At 33.2% G+C, this 15,966-nt stretch overlaps 2 protein-coding genes across 2 annotated transcripts; one reads left to right on the forward strand and one right to left on the reverse strand.

The window, feature by feature from the left end:
* Positions 1–6,374: 6,374 nt before the first annotated feature.
* LOC130980581 (uncharacterized) lies at positions 6,375–7,433 on the reverse strand. The gene has a single exon (XM_057904241.1). The coding sequence runs from the start codon at positions 7,431–7,433 to the stop codon at positions 6,375–6,377; it is 1,059 nt and encodes a 352-aa protein (XP_057760224.1).
* Positions 7,434–11,829: 4,396 nt separating this feature from the next.
* Positions 11,830–14,907, forward strand: LOC130983037 (pyruvate kinase isozyme A, chloroplastic-like). Its single transcript, XM_057907206.1, has 7 exons — positions 11,830–12,467; positions 12,552–12,639; positions 12,728–12,918; positions 13,027–13,145; positions 13,683–13,926; positions 14,006–14,240; positions 14,358–14,907. Exons 1-7 carry the CDS (start codon positions 11,964–11,966, stop codon positions 14,684–14,686), a joined length of 1,710 nt encoding a protein of 569 aa, XP_057763189.1. The 5' UTR covers positions 11,830–11,963; the 3' UTR covers positions 14,687–14,907.
* Positions 14,908–15,966: the final 1,059 nt, after the last annotated feature.

The raw sequence follows: 15,966 nt of genomic DNA on the forward strand, positions 1-15,966 counted from the left end.
AGAACAAACTAGAATTGAAATCGTAACAGAAAATAATGAATTCAAAAATCAGAAATTTTAAAATTAAAATAAAACAATAAACTCAAATTAAATCCTAAAATTCAAATAAGAATAAAAAAAATCAGAACAAATTCTAAAATCTAATAAAAATAGAACAAAATTAAAATAAAACAGGAACAGAGACATACACCATAAATTAAGGTGTAGAATTTAACTACTCTAAACTAACTAGTGATGAGTGAGTTACCCAAAGATAGTAGTGTCACAGAGAAATTTTCTGGTGTAATGACAGCACGTACAGCACAGTAACGACCGCAGTGACCAACTGACAAGTTGCATTAGGAATTTTTTAAACAATTGCATAAAAATAATAGGAAAAGAGAGGATGACAACCTACCTGGAGGGAGGAAGGAGGGAGGTTCCGCGACACAGGGAGCAATGGCAGGAACAACGAAAATAGCAGCTACAGAGCGACCAACATGATATAAGGAGTCCATGCAGTCTTCGGAGACTGTTGATAGCATCGGTGCTGCCAGAGGGGGCTGTCGAGGTGGTTTGGGGTTGAGATATATAGATAAATCCGACCGTAATGCATTGCGCGTGACCAAAACGTAGTATTCCATTAGTTGAGTTTTACTGGCGGATAAATCCACTGATAATTTCAATGATAATGATTGTGCCGATTTTTTCTCTCCAAATATCAACGAATTTACCATTCGACGAATTTATTGCCAAATCTAAAGGTAAATCCGCTGCTAAATCTGACATTATTCAGTATTTTTCTTGTAGCGCCACTCGGTCCGATGTCACCATTAGAGCATAACCAGTGCGCGGTTTGCCGATAAGGGGTCGCAGGTGAGGCAAATGCCTTGCAAACACGTTTATGGCAGGAGGCAGTGGCGACGATGGTTCAAGGTCTGGCAGTGGCAGTGGCAACAGTGGTGACACGCTTGGCAGTGGTGATGAAAGTTACCGGCGGAGGCGCGGCAACGTCCATACGCGTCAACATCCATGTGATAGCAACCATGGCATCTGATGATGGTCATGGGCGCGGAGCATGAGGCTTGGTCTTGACTCCTTGTAGCGAGTGACTAAAGGTCATCTTTGGTGACAATGGTGTCTTGGTCTGCAAATTTGATGGGGAAGAAGAGGTTGGTGGGTCTCAGGATGGGTTGGGTTTCATACGGGTTTTGATTGTGGTCGGTCAGTTCTATGGCAATATCGAACCATAGCTGAGCTCTTGCGCTCGTTCTCTTTGGTTTCCCCATTGATGAAATTGAAGAACCTCGGCGTCGAGGACTCGTAGGTCTCATCGATCATGGTCATGGTGGTGCCGTTGCCATCATCGATGCTACTGCTTCCAGTTTCCTCCATTGCCATTACCCCATGTCCAATTTATTTGAACACAACCTCGAATTGAGGTGAAAGAGGGTTTTTCTTTCCTCTGAGTTTAGGTGTCTCTAGCATAGATAAACAGAGAGAAAACAGAGAGCAGATGTGTTTGTTTTCTTGCTTGCTATCGAAAAAGGAGGGAGAGGGAGAAACGGTGACTTTCACTCTGCCACCTCAACGATGCGTTTTGTGCGCTGTACCCTTAAACGGCGTCATGTTAGTGGTAAGGATAAGGACCAATTTGTTCATCTGGACCTTAATAACGTTTCTTCCTCTTTTTCATTCCTTCATCCCCTCTTCCTTTCTCCATCTTCTTCTGCCTCTAACTATATCCTCTTCCCTCAATCACTCCTCCCTCTACCACCGCCGCTGTTGCCACTCCTCAAGATCTATCGCCCACCATTAAAACTGTCATCGCATCGTCGTGCCGTTGCAGAGCCATCATCATCCACCTCTTGCAACCCAGCATTGCAGATCGCGTCGCCCTACCATCGCTGTCACGGGTCTCATGGTGGTGATGGGTCTCATTGCTTCATAGCCACGGTCTCACGATTTTTCCACCATAAATTTTCAAATCTATTCTACCTCTCTCTGTTTTCTTTTATTTTTGTTAGATCTGCATTTTCTTCAACTCTCATTACATCCTTTTCATCTTCATTTTTGTTTATTTTTTTTATTGTGGATTAGTGTTTGATTTTTAAAAGATAATTACTAAATTTTTTTTACTCTATTTCATTTTTTAATTTAAATTATTGAAATAATGATTAAATTTTGTTGATGATATTAATTTGGACTAAAGTTGAAAAATTAACATTAATGGTGGAAATAACAATAGTGGCAGTAATGGTCATGTTTAAGATAAAATAGACATTTAAATTACAGAATTTGTGTCTTGTATAACATCACCAAATATAATAAAAAAATTTGTGTACATCTGTGTTTATATCTACTTGTGTATTTATGTTTGTGTCTCTGTATCTAAAGAATACCAACCAAACACAGTTTGACGTAAAAAAAAATATTAGAAATTGTTCTAGTGTTAATCTTTTTGAAGGACTAAAATGTTGTTTTTAAAATTTTCAAAGACTGATTTGAATAATCACTCTAAATAATATTAGCCATAATCAATAACTGAAATTTATTTCTTTTAGAGATATTCTCCACATCCAAGCAATTTTGACATCCAAGCTCATCCAAGAAATTTTAGGTACACGCTTTTTCTGTTTTTCTTCTTTCCTAGTGCTTCTTCTCTTTTTCCCGTGCTTCTCACGCTCATTTACGCACGAAGCGTCTTCTTCTTCATCGCCTTCTTCTTCGCGTTCCTCCTTCTCCTCATTCTCCTCCTTCTTTTTCTCATTCCTTCTTCTTCACGCGTTTTCTCCTTATCGTCATTCTTTTATTGTTATTGCTACTGTATTTTTCTGTCTTTCTCTCATTCTCTCCTTGGTGAAGAAGCAATAGAAAGTGAGGAGGAAGAGTTTTGAATTGTGCAGAACAGAAATGAACCGAACATGTTATTATGGTAAAACAATTGTATAGTACTAAATGAATGGAATATTATCCATTATATAAATTCAAATTCGAACAGCTTTCTGTATAATGAACTGAATACATACTCATAGTGAAACAATTTTATAGTACTGAGTGAATGAAATATAATCCATTATATAAAATCAAATTCGAATAACTTTCTGCATAATGAACCGAAACACGTACTCATGGTAAAATAATTGTATAGTACTGAGTGAACAAAACATAATCCATTATATAAAATCAAATTCGAACAGCTTTTTGCATAATGAACTGAACACGTACTCATGGTGAAACAATTGTATAGTACTAACTGAACGAAACATAATCTATTATATAAAATCAAATTCGAAACACATCTGTCTATAATTTAGAGATTATCAATTCAATTCAATTCAATTTAGAAATTGCATTCCATTCAATTCGATTGAAAAAATAATCCATTAGCAAAATGTTGGTGTTATTTGTGATGATGATAACGAAAGAGAAGGAGGATGGGGAGAAACAGAAGAAGAATTTGCGTGCATGAAGGAGGAGGAGGAAGAGGTAGGGATGGCAAATACCCGCCCTTACCTGCCCGGCATATATATAATATATAATTTTAATATATAATATATATATATAATATATGTAAAATAATTAGTAAATGATTAATAATATTGTATCATATTTAAATTTTTACTTTAATTTATGTTATATATGTGATGATAGTTATATAAATTTTAAAATTTAATTTTATTTATTGAATTTTAATAATTATAGGGGCGAGTAGGAGCGGGACGGGTTAGGGTTCAACGTTTTAATAGAAGCGAGATGGTTCTATGCGAGTTGTTGTATGGCAAGGCGAGGTCAGGTAGAGCAAAAATCTGCCCCTACCTACCCCGTTGCCACCCCTAAAAGGAGGTATACTGAATTTAAAAAAGAAGAAAAAATGAGATATACTTGTATTTAAAAGAAAAAGAAAAAGTATGCGAAAAAGGAGAAAAAAAAGCGTATAATAACGTTTTTTTAAAGAGGGTAATTTTTGTTGGTATTTAATTTAGTTAGATAAAACTTGAATAAAAAAAGGGGGATGCTACGGTAAAGATGCCTTTTTCATCTTTTCGTAAAGACGTTTTCATTTTGTGGTTGTTATTGATTTAAAAGCGTGTCACTAAAAGTGTTGCTTAAAGAGAAAGTGTTACCCTTAATCGTTAACTTGGCTCTGATACCATTTTTATTATTGCAAATTTTTAAAATATTTTTCTTGGGTTGGGTTTGTACTATTAAAATCTTTTATTTCTTTTAATAAATTTTCTATTTCTCTTGTTATACTTTCTATACAATTTTTACAAAATTGTTCTACTTCTTCTCTATTTCTGGTGTACATGTTACTATTCTGTAATCTTACTTCATAATATCTTTTTTGACTTTTCTGAAAATCTAGATCATTTTTTAATTCTTGTAGCGTTTGATTTGCTAAACCAGGCATTTTATATGCTCCTTAGATTATAGGATTTTGTAAAGGTGATAAAGGTACTTGTAATTCTTGTTCAGATTCAATTTGTACTTGTTCTAGGGGTTCAACCTGTAGAGGTTGCATTACTTGAATATTTTGAACATGTATTCTTGATTCTAAAGCTTGTAATGCAATCATGCTTTGAATATGAAGATAATGTAGTCTTCGACTTCGAAAAATACGTTTATTCTTAATACTTTCTTTTAGATTTTTCACTGTTTTCTTGATCTTTACATGTTGTAAAAGTTTTCTTGTTTTAATTATTTTCTTAGTTGTCTTTTTAATTTCTACTTCCAATTCTGAAGATTCAATTGCTAGTCTTTTCATTTTCATGGCTATAGCCAAAAACCTTGTTTTCATATTTCTTTTAGTAGTTTTTAAGGAAATAAGTCTTTTTTGGAAATCTTTCATATTGAAATTTCAGCATCTTCTGCCATAGATTCATGATTATTTTCTAAAGCTTCTATTATTTTTTCTAGTTCTTCAACTTCCTTTTTTAAATTATTACAGATCATTAGTAATGTCTCAAAAGCCCTTTGATTTATTGTAGAAAACCTTAGGTATTTCAAACGATTTTCTCTTTCAAAGAGTTCTTGTTTCTTATTTTGATAAGATACGTATATTTCTTCTTTATTTATCGTCATAATTTATTATTCAGAGTTTCATTCAACTTTTCAATTCTTTTCGTTAACTCCTTTATTTCAGAGTCTTTTTCTTCTGCTTTTAAATGAGATAAACTTAGAGGACTGTTAATTTTAGATTCTCTTATTCTAAAACTAGATGAAGAAAATGAATTTCTTGATGGTTGTTTTAATAACAAAACTGGGCTTTCAATAGCTTTATTTCTTGGAATTTCTGTTTTTACAAACTTTTGAAAAAGTTCATCAACATAAATTCTTTCTTTATCTTTGAAGTCTATACTATGATGACTATTTGTTAGTGCATAATTAATTGCATATGTAATAGAAAATGGTTCATCATTTTGTTCCATTAAATCTATCTTATGAAATTTATAAGCCAAACTTAAGGATCTTCCTAGGTTTTCGGTTGATAGAGGAATAGCGTATCCAATATGAGCATTGAATTTTACATTTACATTTGCTAAGTTACCATGGATTATTCCAATTATTTGGTCTCTAGGATTAGTGATTCTTTTATCACAAATTGCCAGACTTATTGGAGAATTAATTCCTTTCATGTATGTGGATTTAACTAAAACTTGAATGGTACTAATATGAATCCATCCGATTTTAGATCTTTTTTGTTGATCTCTAATTTTTCCAATTTGTTTATTTACATCTTGTTCATTTATCAGGGCTATTTCAAGTTCTCCATTTGCAGATTGTATTTTTATCGGAGTTTCAATTTGAATTTTTCCATAATATATTATATTTTTTCTATTAAAGATTTCTTTTAAAGGGTTTTGTTTGTTAAAATTATCATTGGGTTTAAGATCTAATTCTGTTTTTAAGATAGCTTGTTTTTCATTATCAAGTAAAGCAGTTAGCTTATAATAATCAGATTCTTCAGTTATTTCTATATCTTCTAAATAATTCATAACTTAAAGAGATTGAGATAAAAATGTACCTTTCTGGAGAATAAACTTCTTTATTTACTGCTATTTTACAATATGTGTTTTGTTCTCCAGAGGGGAGATTTTACAAATTAATTCCAGAGGGGAATTTCTTAGAATTATTTTTCTAATGACTTTGGTGGTCAGACTTCAGAATCGCCTTGGCTTCTTCCTCTTTGCCCTCCTGGCTTGTGAGTACTTCTAGCCTCCTGCTTTCTGATTTCTGATGCTCTTTCAAATGACTTAGCACTCTATTTATAATAGTTGGGTCTGATGGACAAATCCTATCCTTACCCTTCTTGTGACGTCATTGCATGCGTCACTGAGCACTAAATTTGCACCATCTACATTATTGGTGCTTCTGTGACGTAAGCTCTTACATCATTCAACAATAATGTTGATGGATGACTCAGATGTCTCATCCTCTTCTTTTTCCATGTGGGTGGGGTCTTCAGCATTGTTGCTTTCTTCAGACATTTCTGAGGTACACAGCTGGCACCTATGGTCTTCTTTGTCTTTTAGTAAATGGCATAGATTCCTCCTTATTCCGTCAGGAAGTTTTTCCAGTAACCCAGAAAAGTTGTAAAAAGCTGATTCAAAATCCACTAGGAGTCTCATCTCTCTTGACTCAATTTGGTTTTTCTTACTAGAAACAATCAGAGTGTTTCTGCTTTTGTAGTTTATTCTTGTTCTGGATTCCTTGTTTATTTTTTGGGCTCTCTCGAAGACTCTTGCCAATGTGCTAGCCAGTCTACCTTCGTCACTGTAAATTGATAGATCTTGAACTTGTTCTATTGGTTGAAAATATCCTGGAAAGACTGACATAAAAACTACTTGAAATGCTGGGATTAAACATTCTCCTTCTTCATTGAAGATTGGTTGACTGCTTGTAAATTTTAGAGATATATCCCTTGGTTCTCTTGCATCAATCATATTTTTAAATTTCTTTACTGCATCTATAAATCCTGCAGGAAATTCTTTAATGATGTTTAAATTGTCAAAAATTAGGATCGTATCAATTAATCCATATTGGAAAAACTGATATGTATCAGAGGGTGAAGCCTCTGGGAAGATTACCAGTTTTGTTAGCTGTTCTTTGTTAATGGGATAATATCCCAATGTTGCTCTTTTGTCTAGAGTCCAGTTTAGAACCAGATTTAAGGTTTCTCTACAGTTTGATCTGCAGACCCTTTTCTTATCATTTATTTCGGCCCTTGTAGGGATATTTTTCATTAGTCCCGTCCTTTGGGCTTGGGCTGTTCTTTGGATTTGGACTGGAGCTTTCTCTGCTCTTTTTAGAATTTGCTCGGGATGGAGCACTTCATATTCTCTGAGGGATTCTTTTGCTTCTTCTATTGTCAAGAATCCTCCTTTGTGAATAGTTTTGGGTTGGTGAGTGAATGGGGCTGCTTTTGCCCAATCATCATAAACTCCTTTCATTGGGCCATTATAGATGACATAATATTTTTTATCCTGAGTTGATTTTTTAATTATTTCTGCCAGAGTTTTATTTTCAGAAATTTTTTCAATTTTTGGTTGGTCCACCACGCTTAGCTGGCTGAACTCTGATGGTGTTGTCAGAATTGGTATTGAAGCAGCTAATGTTGTTTGCTGGGTTGCTTTCATGGCTTCTATTGCCTTCTTGATGGATTGAATTTGAGCTTTTAGCTGCTGACAGTGATTGCACTTTTCAAGCTCTCTTTCAAGCTTCTGGATTTCTTGATTCATTGTGTTGACAATGAACTCCATTCTCTTGTCAATGTATCTGCAATAATATTTTTATTTCCTTTAATATACTCGATTTTTATCGGGTATTGTAATAAGAACATTTGCCATCTTACCAGACGTCCCTGATTATAATCAGCTTGTAAATTATATTTAATAAAACCTGTTAAATAACTTGAGTCTGTTCGTAAAAGAAATTCCTTGGGAAGAAGATCTATCCTCCATTTCTTAATAGTTTTTATTGCTGCTAGAGTTTCTTTTTCGTGGGTAGTATACCTCTGTTCTGTTGGTGTAAAAGTTCCAGAAATATATCTGCATAGTAATTCTTTTGAAGAATGTTTAGAATCTAGTGATTCTTTTTCTTTGTTCAAGCTTTTTTCAGCTTTTTTAGCTTTTAGACAACCTGACCAGGTTTTGTCTGAAGCATCTGTTTCTACTATTAAATAGTCATTTTCTTCTGGAATATAAAGTTCTGGAAGATTTTTACAAAGTTCTTTAATTTTTTGAATCTGCAGGCTATCCTTTTCTTCCCATTTCCAAATTTTCTTTATGCTTATTTTTGAAAATAAGTTTTTAGTATAATCTGTTATATTCTTTAAAAATCCTTGATCAGAAATATAATTTATGCATCCTAAAAATCTTTGTAATTGTTTTCTATCTTCCATTTTATTTGGAAATAAATCTACTTTTTCTAATACATTTGGTTGAAGTTTTAATTTTCCTTCAGTAGATAGAATTAATCCAAGAAAATCTATTTCTTGTTTTGCTAGTTTAGCTTTCTTTTTACTAAGGACTAGACCTTTTTCCTTGCATCTTTCTAAGACAATTACTAATTTTTGAAGATGATCTTCTTTATCTTGTTTCGTAAAGATTAGTATATCATTAATGTAAACTAGAACAAAATCATTTAAATCTTTTAAATTTTCTTCCATAAATCTCTGATAAATGCCTGGAGCTTGTTTTAGTCCAAATGGTAGGACATTCCATTCGTAAAGTAAAACTCCTGTTGATTCTTTTGTTGGGCAAGTAAAAGCAGTTAATTTCTTTGTTTCTTCGTCTAAACGAAGTTGCCAATATCCTGATTTTGCATCTAGCGATGAAAACCAAGTTGCTCCTTTGATTTTTTCTAGAATGGAATCCTTTCTTGGGAGCTTATGAGCATCACCTATAGTTGCTTCATTCATTTTTTTATAATTAATGACCATTCTTCGTTTTCCTCTTTTAATTTCGTTATTGTTTTCAACATAGAAAGCTGGGGCCGCATGAGGGCTTTTACTTAGTCTTATAATACCTTTATCCAAAAGATCTTTACATTCAGATGAAAATTCTTCCTTATCTCTAGCTGAATAGGGAATCCTATTTGGAACATTTATTTCCCTTGTAGGAACTTTTAGCTTAATGCTTATTAATTCTCTGTTTGTATTTTTAATATCTAAGGGATTTTCAGCACAGACTTCATTTAAAAGTTCTTCTATTTTAATTTCAAGATTATTTTTTGGAGTTTTTATTTGGAAGAATAGGTTTAAATAACATTCTTCTAGAATAGAAAATATTTTGAATTTTAAAATTTCGTTTATAGTAGTGGTTGGGATTTTTATTAATTTTGCCCTTTGATTTAGAGAGGAATCATATGGGGCTTTAAGAACTATATATGTTAATTCTTGAATAAAAGGGTGATATAGTTTTAAGAAATTATTTCCTATAATTAAATCTATTCCAGATTCTAATTTATATATAGATGGAACAATGAATCTGTAATTTTGAATGAAGATTTCAACCATTTCTGCTTTAAAATTAATTTTGTGTATAGATTTATCGGCTATTCTAATTCTTAGTGGATTTTTTAACCTTTTCCAGTTAAGTTTTAAATTTGAACTTGCGAAACATTTTGTTGCCCCTGTGTCTATGAAGGCATTAATAAATTTTTCTGTAATCTTTACAGTAATGAATGTAGCACTATTACTCAGTTCCTGAGTTTGTTTCTGAGTCTGTTTCTGAGACATATTCAAAAATATATTTTAGTTCATCATCAGATTCTTCTAAAGGTTCCATAAAACAAGTTTTTGCAATTTCCAGTTGTTTAGTTAGGACTTTTTTATCCTTCTTTTTTGGACATTCATTTGCATAATGTCCTTCTTCTTGACAATACCAACATTTACAGTTTACTTTTTTATTTGGGCAGAAGTTTTTTTGTTTTTTATCGATACTTCTTTCCCTAAAATATCTCTTTTTTCTCCAATTTGGATAATATTTTCTTTTTCTAAAATGATATTTTCTTTTTCTTTGGATATTTTTATAAGGATGGTATTTTCTAATATTTTTGTTAGAACCATATTTTTGAGGAATTTCCTCATTATCTTGACAACAGATTCTAATTATATTATTAAATCTTTTCTGAGTAGCCTCTTGCATACAGCGATCTTTTATTTCTTCTCTTATAGCGAAAGTTGCTCCACCAAAATTATTTTCAATTGCTTTATTATTTATTTCTCTTATAAATCTTCCCATAATAATTTCATTAGCAGGATATGGAAGTTTTGTGATATACATGCTAAGATAATGATTTTTATCTTCTTCTTTTAATTTATAATAATATATTCTATATTCACAAATATAGGATTCTATATAGCAAAGATCGAATATTTGAATATTGGCCAAATGATTTTTTGCCTCTAAATACTCTCTTTCAGAGATTTCTTTTCCATGATCTATGACATTTTTTCCAAAAAATTCTTTGTATAGAACCCTCATTATGTATGCAATTTTATCATAAGCTATTGTTTTTTCAGCTAATTCTTCTATTATTTTGTTATCTACTGATAACATATAATTTCTTATAGTTCCTTTTGTGTGGAAACCTATGAAATTCCAGATATCCATTTCAGATAATTCATTTAATTTTGGGTTTGTATAAGCTTCTAATAGAAAAGAGTTCATCCAATCTTCGAAAATTTCTTTTTCGTTTCTTTTGCAATCTAAATCAAGCATTTTTTCTCCTTCTAGTTCTTGGATTTTAGGAACGTATTTAGATGGTATTTTAGTATATTTCGAGTTTTTGCTCATAAAACCTTTTTTAAAAGCATAATTTTCAAAACTTGTTTCCCATTTAAATTGGGTTTGATTACTATTCCCAGATGTTCCAGCTTCATCTTTTACTTGTACTGGATTTACTGGTTCCTCATCACTTGAATAGTCTAAAACATATTCTTCTCTTTCGGAAATTTCTGGTTCTTCTTTAATCTGAAAACCTTTTTCCACAAAATTATCTTCTTGAGCCATTTTTAATTGTTTAAAAAGCATTGTAACTTCTTCTAATTTTTCATCAATATTCATAGTTTTAAGGGTGGTCTAATCTTTAGATTTGTTATATCGATTTTATTTTGGGTTTCCTCTTTCTTAGGAATTTCTTTTTGGAAATGTTTATCAAAAATCTGTTCAATTTTGTTTATTATATTAGGCTCTTCTTTTTCTTTATTTTTCTGAAATTTTAGAGAAACTAATATTTCTTCAAGCATATCTATTATAGAATTTAGTTGTGGATTAAAAGTATGATGAAGATGGGGATAATTGTCTCCATAATAACATTTTTTAGGAACTCCATGTGAAATATAAGTTTTTTCAGGTTTTTGAAGTCCTTCAATAAAACTTATAGTAAAATAAAGATTTTGAGAAAAATCATTTTGTATTGATTTTAAGAATTCGGTGTCATTACAATTGATATTAGTTAAAATAATTAATTTTTGATCTATTAATTTTGATAACTTAATTATTTCATCTCTTAAATCTTCTAATTTACTTTTTTCCATTAGGTGACGCTTTTCTTTGCGAAGAGTTACAGTTTTTAGATGAAAAGTGTGGCTTTAGAATGTATGGCTAAGATTTTGCCATGTAGGCGTCTTTATCATAAAGTCACTTTTGGGATCTTTATTTAAGTGGTGCCCATAAAAAAAATGCTTCAATGTGTAACATAATCTTTTCTTTTACGGTTTTCCACAACAGTTTTATATAATCACGTGCGTTAATATGCAAGTGTTTTACAAATTACAATCGTAGTTGTATTGCGACCAAACCAAAGCAAAGTATAAACCCCTGACGGAGTTTACAACGGAGTCCCATTAAAACCCACATCAGCAATGGCGCAAAGTTCAAAGCTTTGAGTTCCGCATTATTTAGACTTTGACCTTTTTTTTTTTTTTTGCCTCTTCCAACAAAAAACAAGTTTGCCTCACACTTTCTGTGGTCACCATGGCCGCGGCGGCGCGCGATCTGAGTCTTGTTTCGCAATTTTGCGTTGCCGGAAGCCGTCTAGCTGCTTTGGGAAAGTGTGGGGTTCATCTGTTGAAGAAAGGGAGAAGGGGAAATGCTGGGTTCAAGGTTCGTGCAGCTGTGCAACTGGGTTCTGAGAGTGAAAAGGCAACTAAGCCATTGGAGAAGACTTTTGGGATGGATGTGGTTTCAGAAGTGGGTTTGAGAGAGAAGGGCTTCATGGGTTTGAGGAAGACGAAGCTCGTTTGCACCATTGGCCCTGCTTGCTCCTCACTCAACGATCTGGAGAAGCTTGCATTGGCCGGTATGAACGTTGCGAGGCTCAACATGTGCCATGGCTCCAGGGACTGGCACCGTGACGTCATCAGGAAGATCAAAATGTTGAATGAGGACAAGGGTTTCTCTATTTCTCTCATGATTGATACTGAGGGTAGCCAGATCCATGTTGTTGATCATGGTGCTCCTTCCTCTCTCAAAGTTGAGGTTAGTTCTTATAATTTGGAACAGCATGAAACATCCAACACTCTTTATGAAATGTTTCTTCTTTCTTGTTTGTTTCACTGTCAGGAAGATTCTATTTGGCTCTTTACTGCTAAAAATATTGAGGGTTCTCGTCCATTCACCGTTCAAGCCAACTACGGACGCTTTTCTGAAGGTGCTAATTTTGTGGCCAATCAAAACCTTAACTTTCTTTCACAACAAATTTTCTTTATTATATTGGTGAGCTTGTTAGTGATAACCAGGTATTGAAGTGGGCGATGAAGTTGTTATTGATGGTGGAATGGCATGCTTTGTGGTTGTTGAAAAGACTGGAAATGATTTGCATTGCAAGTGCATAGATCCAGGTCTTTTTCTTCCTGGAGCCAAATTTAGTTTCTGGAGAGATGGAAAGCTTGTACGAAGGAATCACAAGCTCCCCACCCTGTCCACGAAGGTATTCATTTTTCACCTTCCATTATTCAGAACCCAGCATTTCCTGTAAAACAATAATCGTTCTTAGATTGCATGTGGTTCTCATATATTCAGGCCGTTTAATGCACAGGATTGGGCTGACATTGATTTTGGTATCTCCGAGGGAGTTGACTATTTTGCCTTGTCCTTTGTCAATCATGCTGATTCTGTTCAACATCTGAAGAACTACCTTTCTACTAAATCAACCAAGTAAGAAAGCACAAGTTTATAAAAGGGTATTATGTACTGTTCTATCCATATTAAGAACCACTCTAGGAATTTGTCACAAGGGAGGCATTAGATCCATTGGTTTGCATTACTCACCATACATCATGGGGCTTTTCATTCACTGAATGTAGTTATCAATCTGATGTGTCATTTTCCATATTTTATTACTTGATATCATTCAGGTTGCAACTGTTAGCAGTCTCATAAGTTTATGTTTTGAATCTCTTATGAGAAATTGGCTTGTTCAGCACTTTTTCTAGATTAAACACCAATGCATTGATAGATTTATAATATCGATCTGTTCCCTCCCTGTCATTACTGCATGATAGTTGTTCTGAACATCCTATTCATATCATGGTTAATTCCCTCACACTGCCTTAACTCTAAACATCGTTATCTATTCTGCTTAAAAAAAAAGCTTTGTAATTTAACTCAAATCTCATTGGCATGAGATTTCCTAATTTATCATTTTATCGTGATTGGAATATTAATATCATGAATCATAAATGGTTATTGAAGATCCATCAAAGTATTAGCAAAAATAGAGAGCTTAGAATCCCTTCATAATCTGAAGGAAATAGTACAAGCTTCCGATGGAATCATGGTAGCTCGTGGTGACCTTGGAGTTGAAATACCACTGGAACAGATTCCCACAGTTCAAGAGGATATAATTTACATTTGTAGACAATTAAACAAGCCAGTCATTGTAGCATCTCAACTTCTTGAGTCAATGGTTGAATACCCAACACCAACACGGGCCGAGGTAAGAGAATCACATTATTCAGTCAATTTGGTCGAAGGGAATCATATCAGATTGATAGCATTTGGTTTTATGCAATAAGGTAGCAGATGTTTCTGAAGCAGTTCGACAGTATGCTGATGCTTTGATGTTGTCTGGTGAGTCAGCCATTGGATCATATGGACAAAAGGCTCTTGCAGTCCTAGATATGACAAGCACCAGAATCGAATCATGGGCCAGAGAGGAAAACAGGCAAAGCCTTCTCAATCACTATCAACTGGGAGTTTCTTTACCAGATCGCACTGCTGAGCAGATATGCAATTGTGCTGTTGAAATGGGTAATTCCATGCAGTTCTTCTTGCAACTTGTGATTAAAATAGTTAATAGTATACAATGAATTCATCTTGCGAAATGTAGTACTATCTTATGTTTGTACGTGTATGCATTGTTTGCAGCTAACAATCTTGGTGTTGATGCCATATTTGTGTACACAAAGCACGGATACATGGCATCACTTCTATCACGAAATCGTCCCAATCCTCCAATATTTGCATTCACAAAGGACGAAAGTACCATAATGGCTCTCAACTTAAATTGGGGTGTTGTACCCTTCCAGGTTGACCTGTCAGATGATGCAGAATCCAACATCTCAAAATCCATCAAGTTCATGAAATCCAGAGGACTTATCATGCATGGGGATGTTGTTTTGGTGGTGTCGGATGTTGCTCCGACACGCGCAACTCCGATGGCTTCCCAGTCAATTCAGGTGAAGACCATTGTCTGAGACGGAGAGGCTATGTTGTAGTATTGTTATACTGGGTACTTACTATGTAATGTATAGACCTTATATTTTTAGTATGCCTTGACAGTTTATCTTCATTTCAAGAACCGACTTTCAGCACTAGTCGTTTGTACTTTATGTTATGCCCATTTTACTTGGATTTGCTTCAATGATATTTAATATTAACAACTATTAGTATGAATTGCATGACGGATGGACTTACTTGCCTTGAGCAACTATTCAGTGTTAAAATAATTAGTAGCATACTTATTGGTTTACACGCAAATTGAATCCAAGCAGCATTCGATCACAATTTCTTTTATGAATCTTATTGGAATTCATTGTGGAGAATGTATCGTTCAGAAAAGAATAATGCTAAATAACCAATATAATTTATTATTTTTGTCTATACCTGGCCAAGATAGATATTTCTATACTAAATTTTAAAATCTAAATCCTAATAGTATAAACATAAAATGTTATTTATAAATATTAATATTAATAAAAAAAATTTCTGATTTTTTTCCTTAAAAAAATGAAGTGAATCCATTAAAGTTTACCTTACACTTGAATATGAGATGGAGTGTATTCTGCATTTCCAATTTTCTTTTACTAAGCATGATCTTAGCTGTCTGCTCATATATAAAATGGGGAAAGGTTAAAAGAAAGAAAATGGCAATGCTCTGTTAACTCCAATATATCTATGCATAGTAAAGGGAGATAAACACAACTAGTATATATATTATATAATAAGAAAAAGAGAAAAAGCTAAATTGGTTTCTGAATTTTTGGTCCACGTACATTTAAATACTAAAGATTTAAAAATAAATTTAAGAGTTTGATTTCTTCAAAATCTAGACATATCAATTTTTAGGTCAAATTTATCCCATTTTTTAAAGCTCTCACGTGTGCATCTATATCATCCAGGTTAATACAACGAAAGTCACGCTTAATTTTTTCGTTAAGTTTGACAGACCTAAGTAAATATAAAGAATTGATATGTCTAAGTTTTAAAAAAGTTAAAAATTTAAATTTATTTTCAAATTCTCGAATACTTAAATATATTTGTCATTTTTTCGGAAAAGAGAATATCTATTTGAAATTCTGACAGGCATTTTTGTGTTTTGTGTAAGCAACGGAATGATCAGAATTGTTACAGAAATGCAATCTTGTTTTCATCACAGGAAATAATAATAATAATAATAATAATAGTAATATTCGGTTTTCGTTTTATCCGGTGGCCGGTATACGGTTAACGTGAGCCTCAAATTCTGGCCACAAGA

Source organism: Arachis stenosperma, chromosome 5 (assembly GCF_014773155.1).
Source record: "Arachis stenosperma cultivar V10309 chromosome 5, arast.V10309.gnm1.PFL2, whole genome shotgun sequence".
Lineage (NCBI taxonomy): Eukaryota > Viridiplantae > Streptophyta > Magnoliopsida > Fabales > Fabaceae > Arachis > Arachis stenosperma.

Bases quoted from the DNA above. Each gene is read 5' to 3' on its own strand.
- LOC130983037 (XM_057907206.1), top strand. From the start codon at position 11,964: ATGGCCGCGGCGGCGCGCGATCTGAGTCTTGTTTCGCAATTTTGCGTT. The intron at 13,146-13,682 runs GTAAGAAAGCAC...TGGTTATTGAAG, and splicing joins CTTTCTACTAAATCAACCAA to ATCCATCAAAGTATTAGCAA. The intron at 13,927-14,005 runs GTAAGAGAATCA...TTATGCAATAAG, and splicing joins CAACACCAACACGGGCCGAG to GTAGCAGATGTTTCTGAAGC.
- LOC130980581 (XM_057904241.1), bottom strand. From the start codon at position 7,433: ATGAAAGGAGTTTATGATGATTGGGCAAAAGCAGCCCCATTCACTCAC.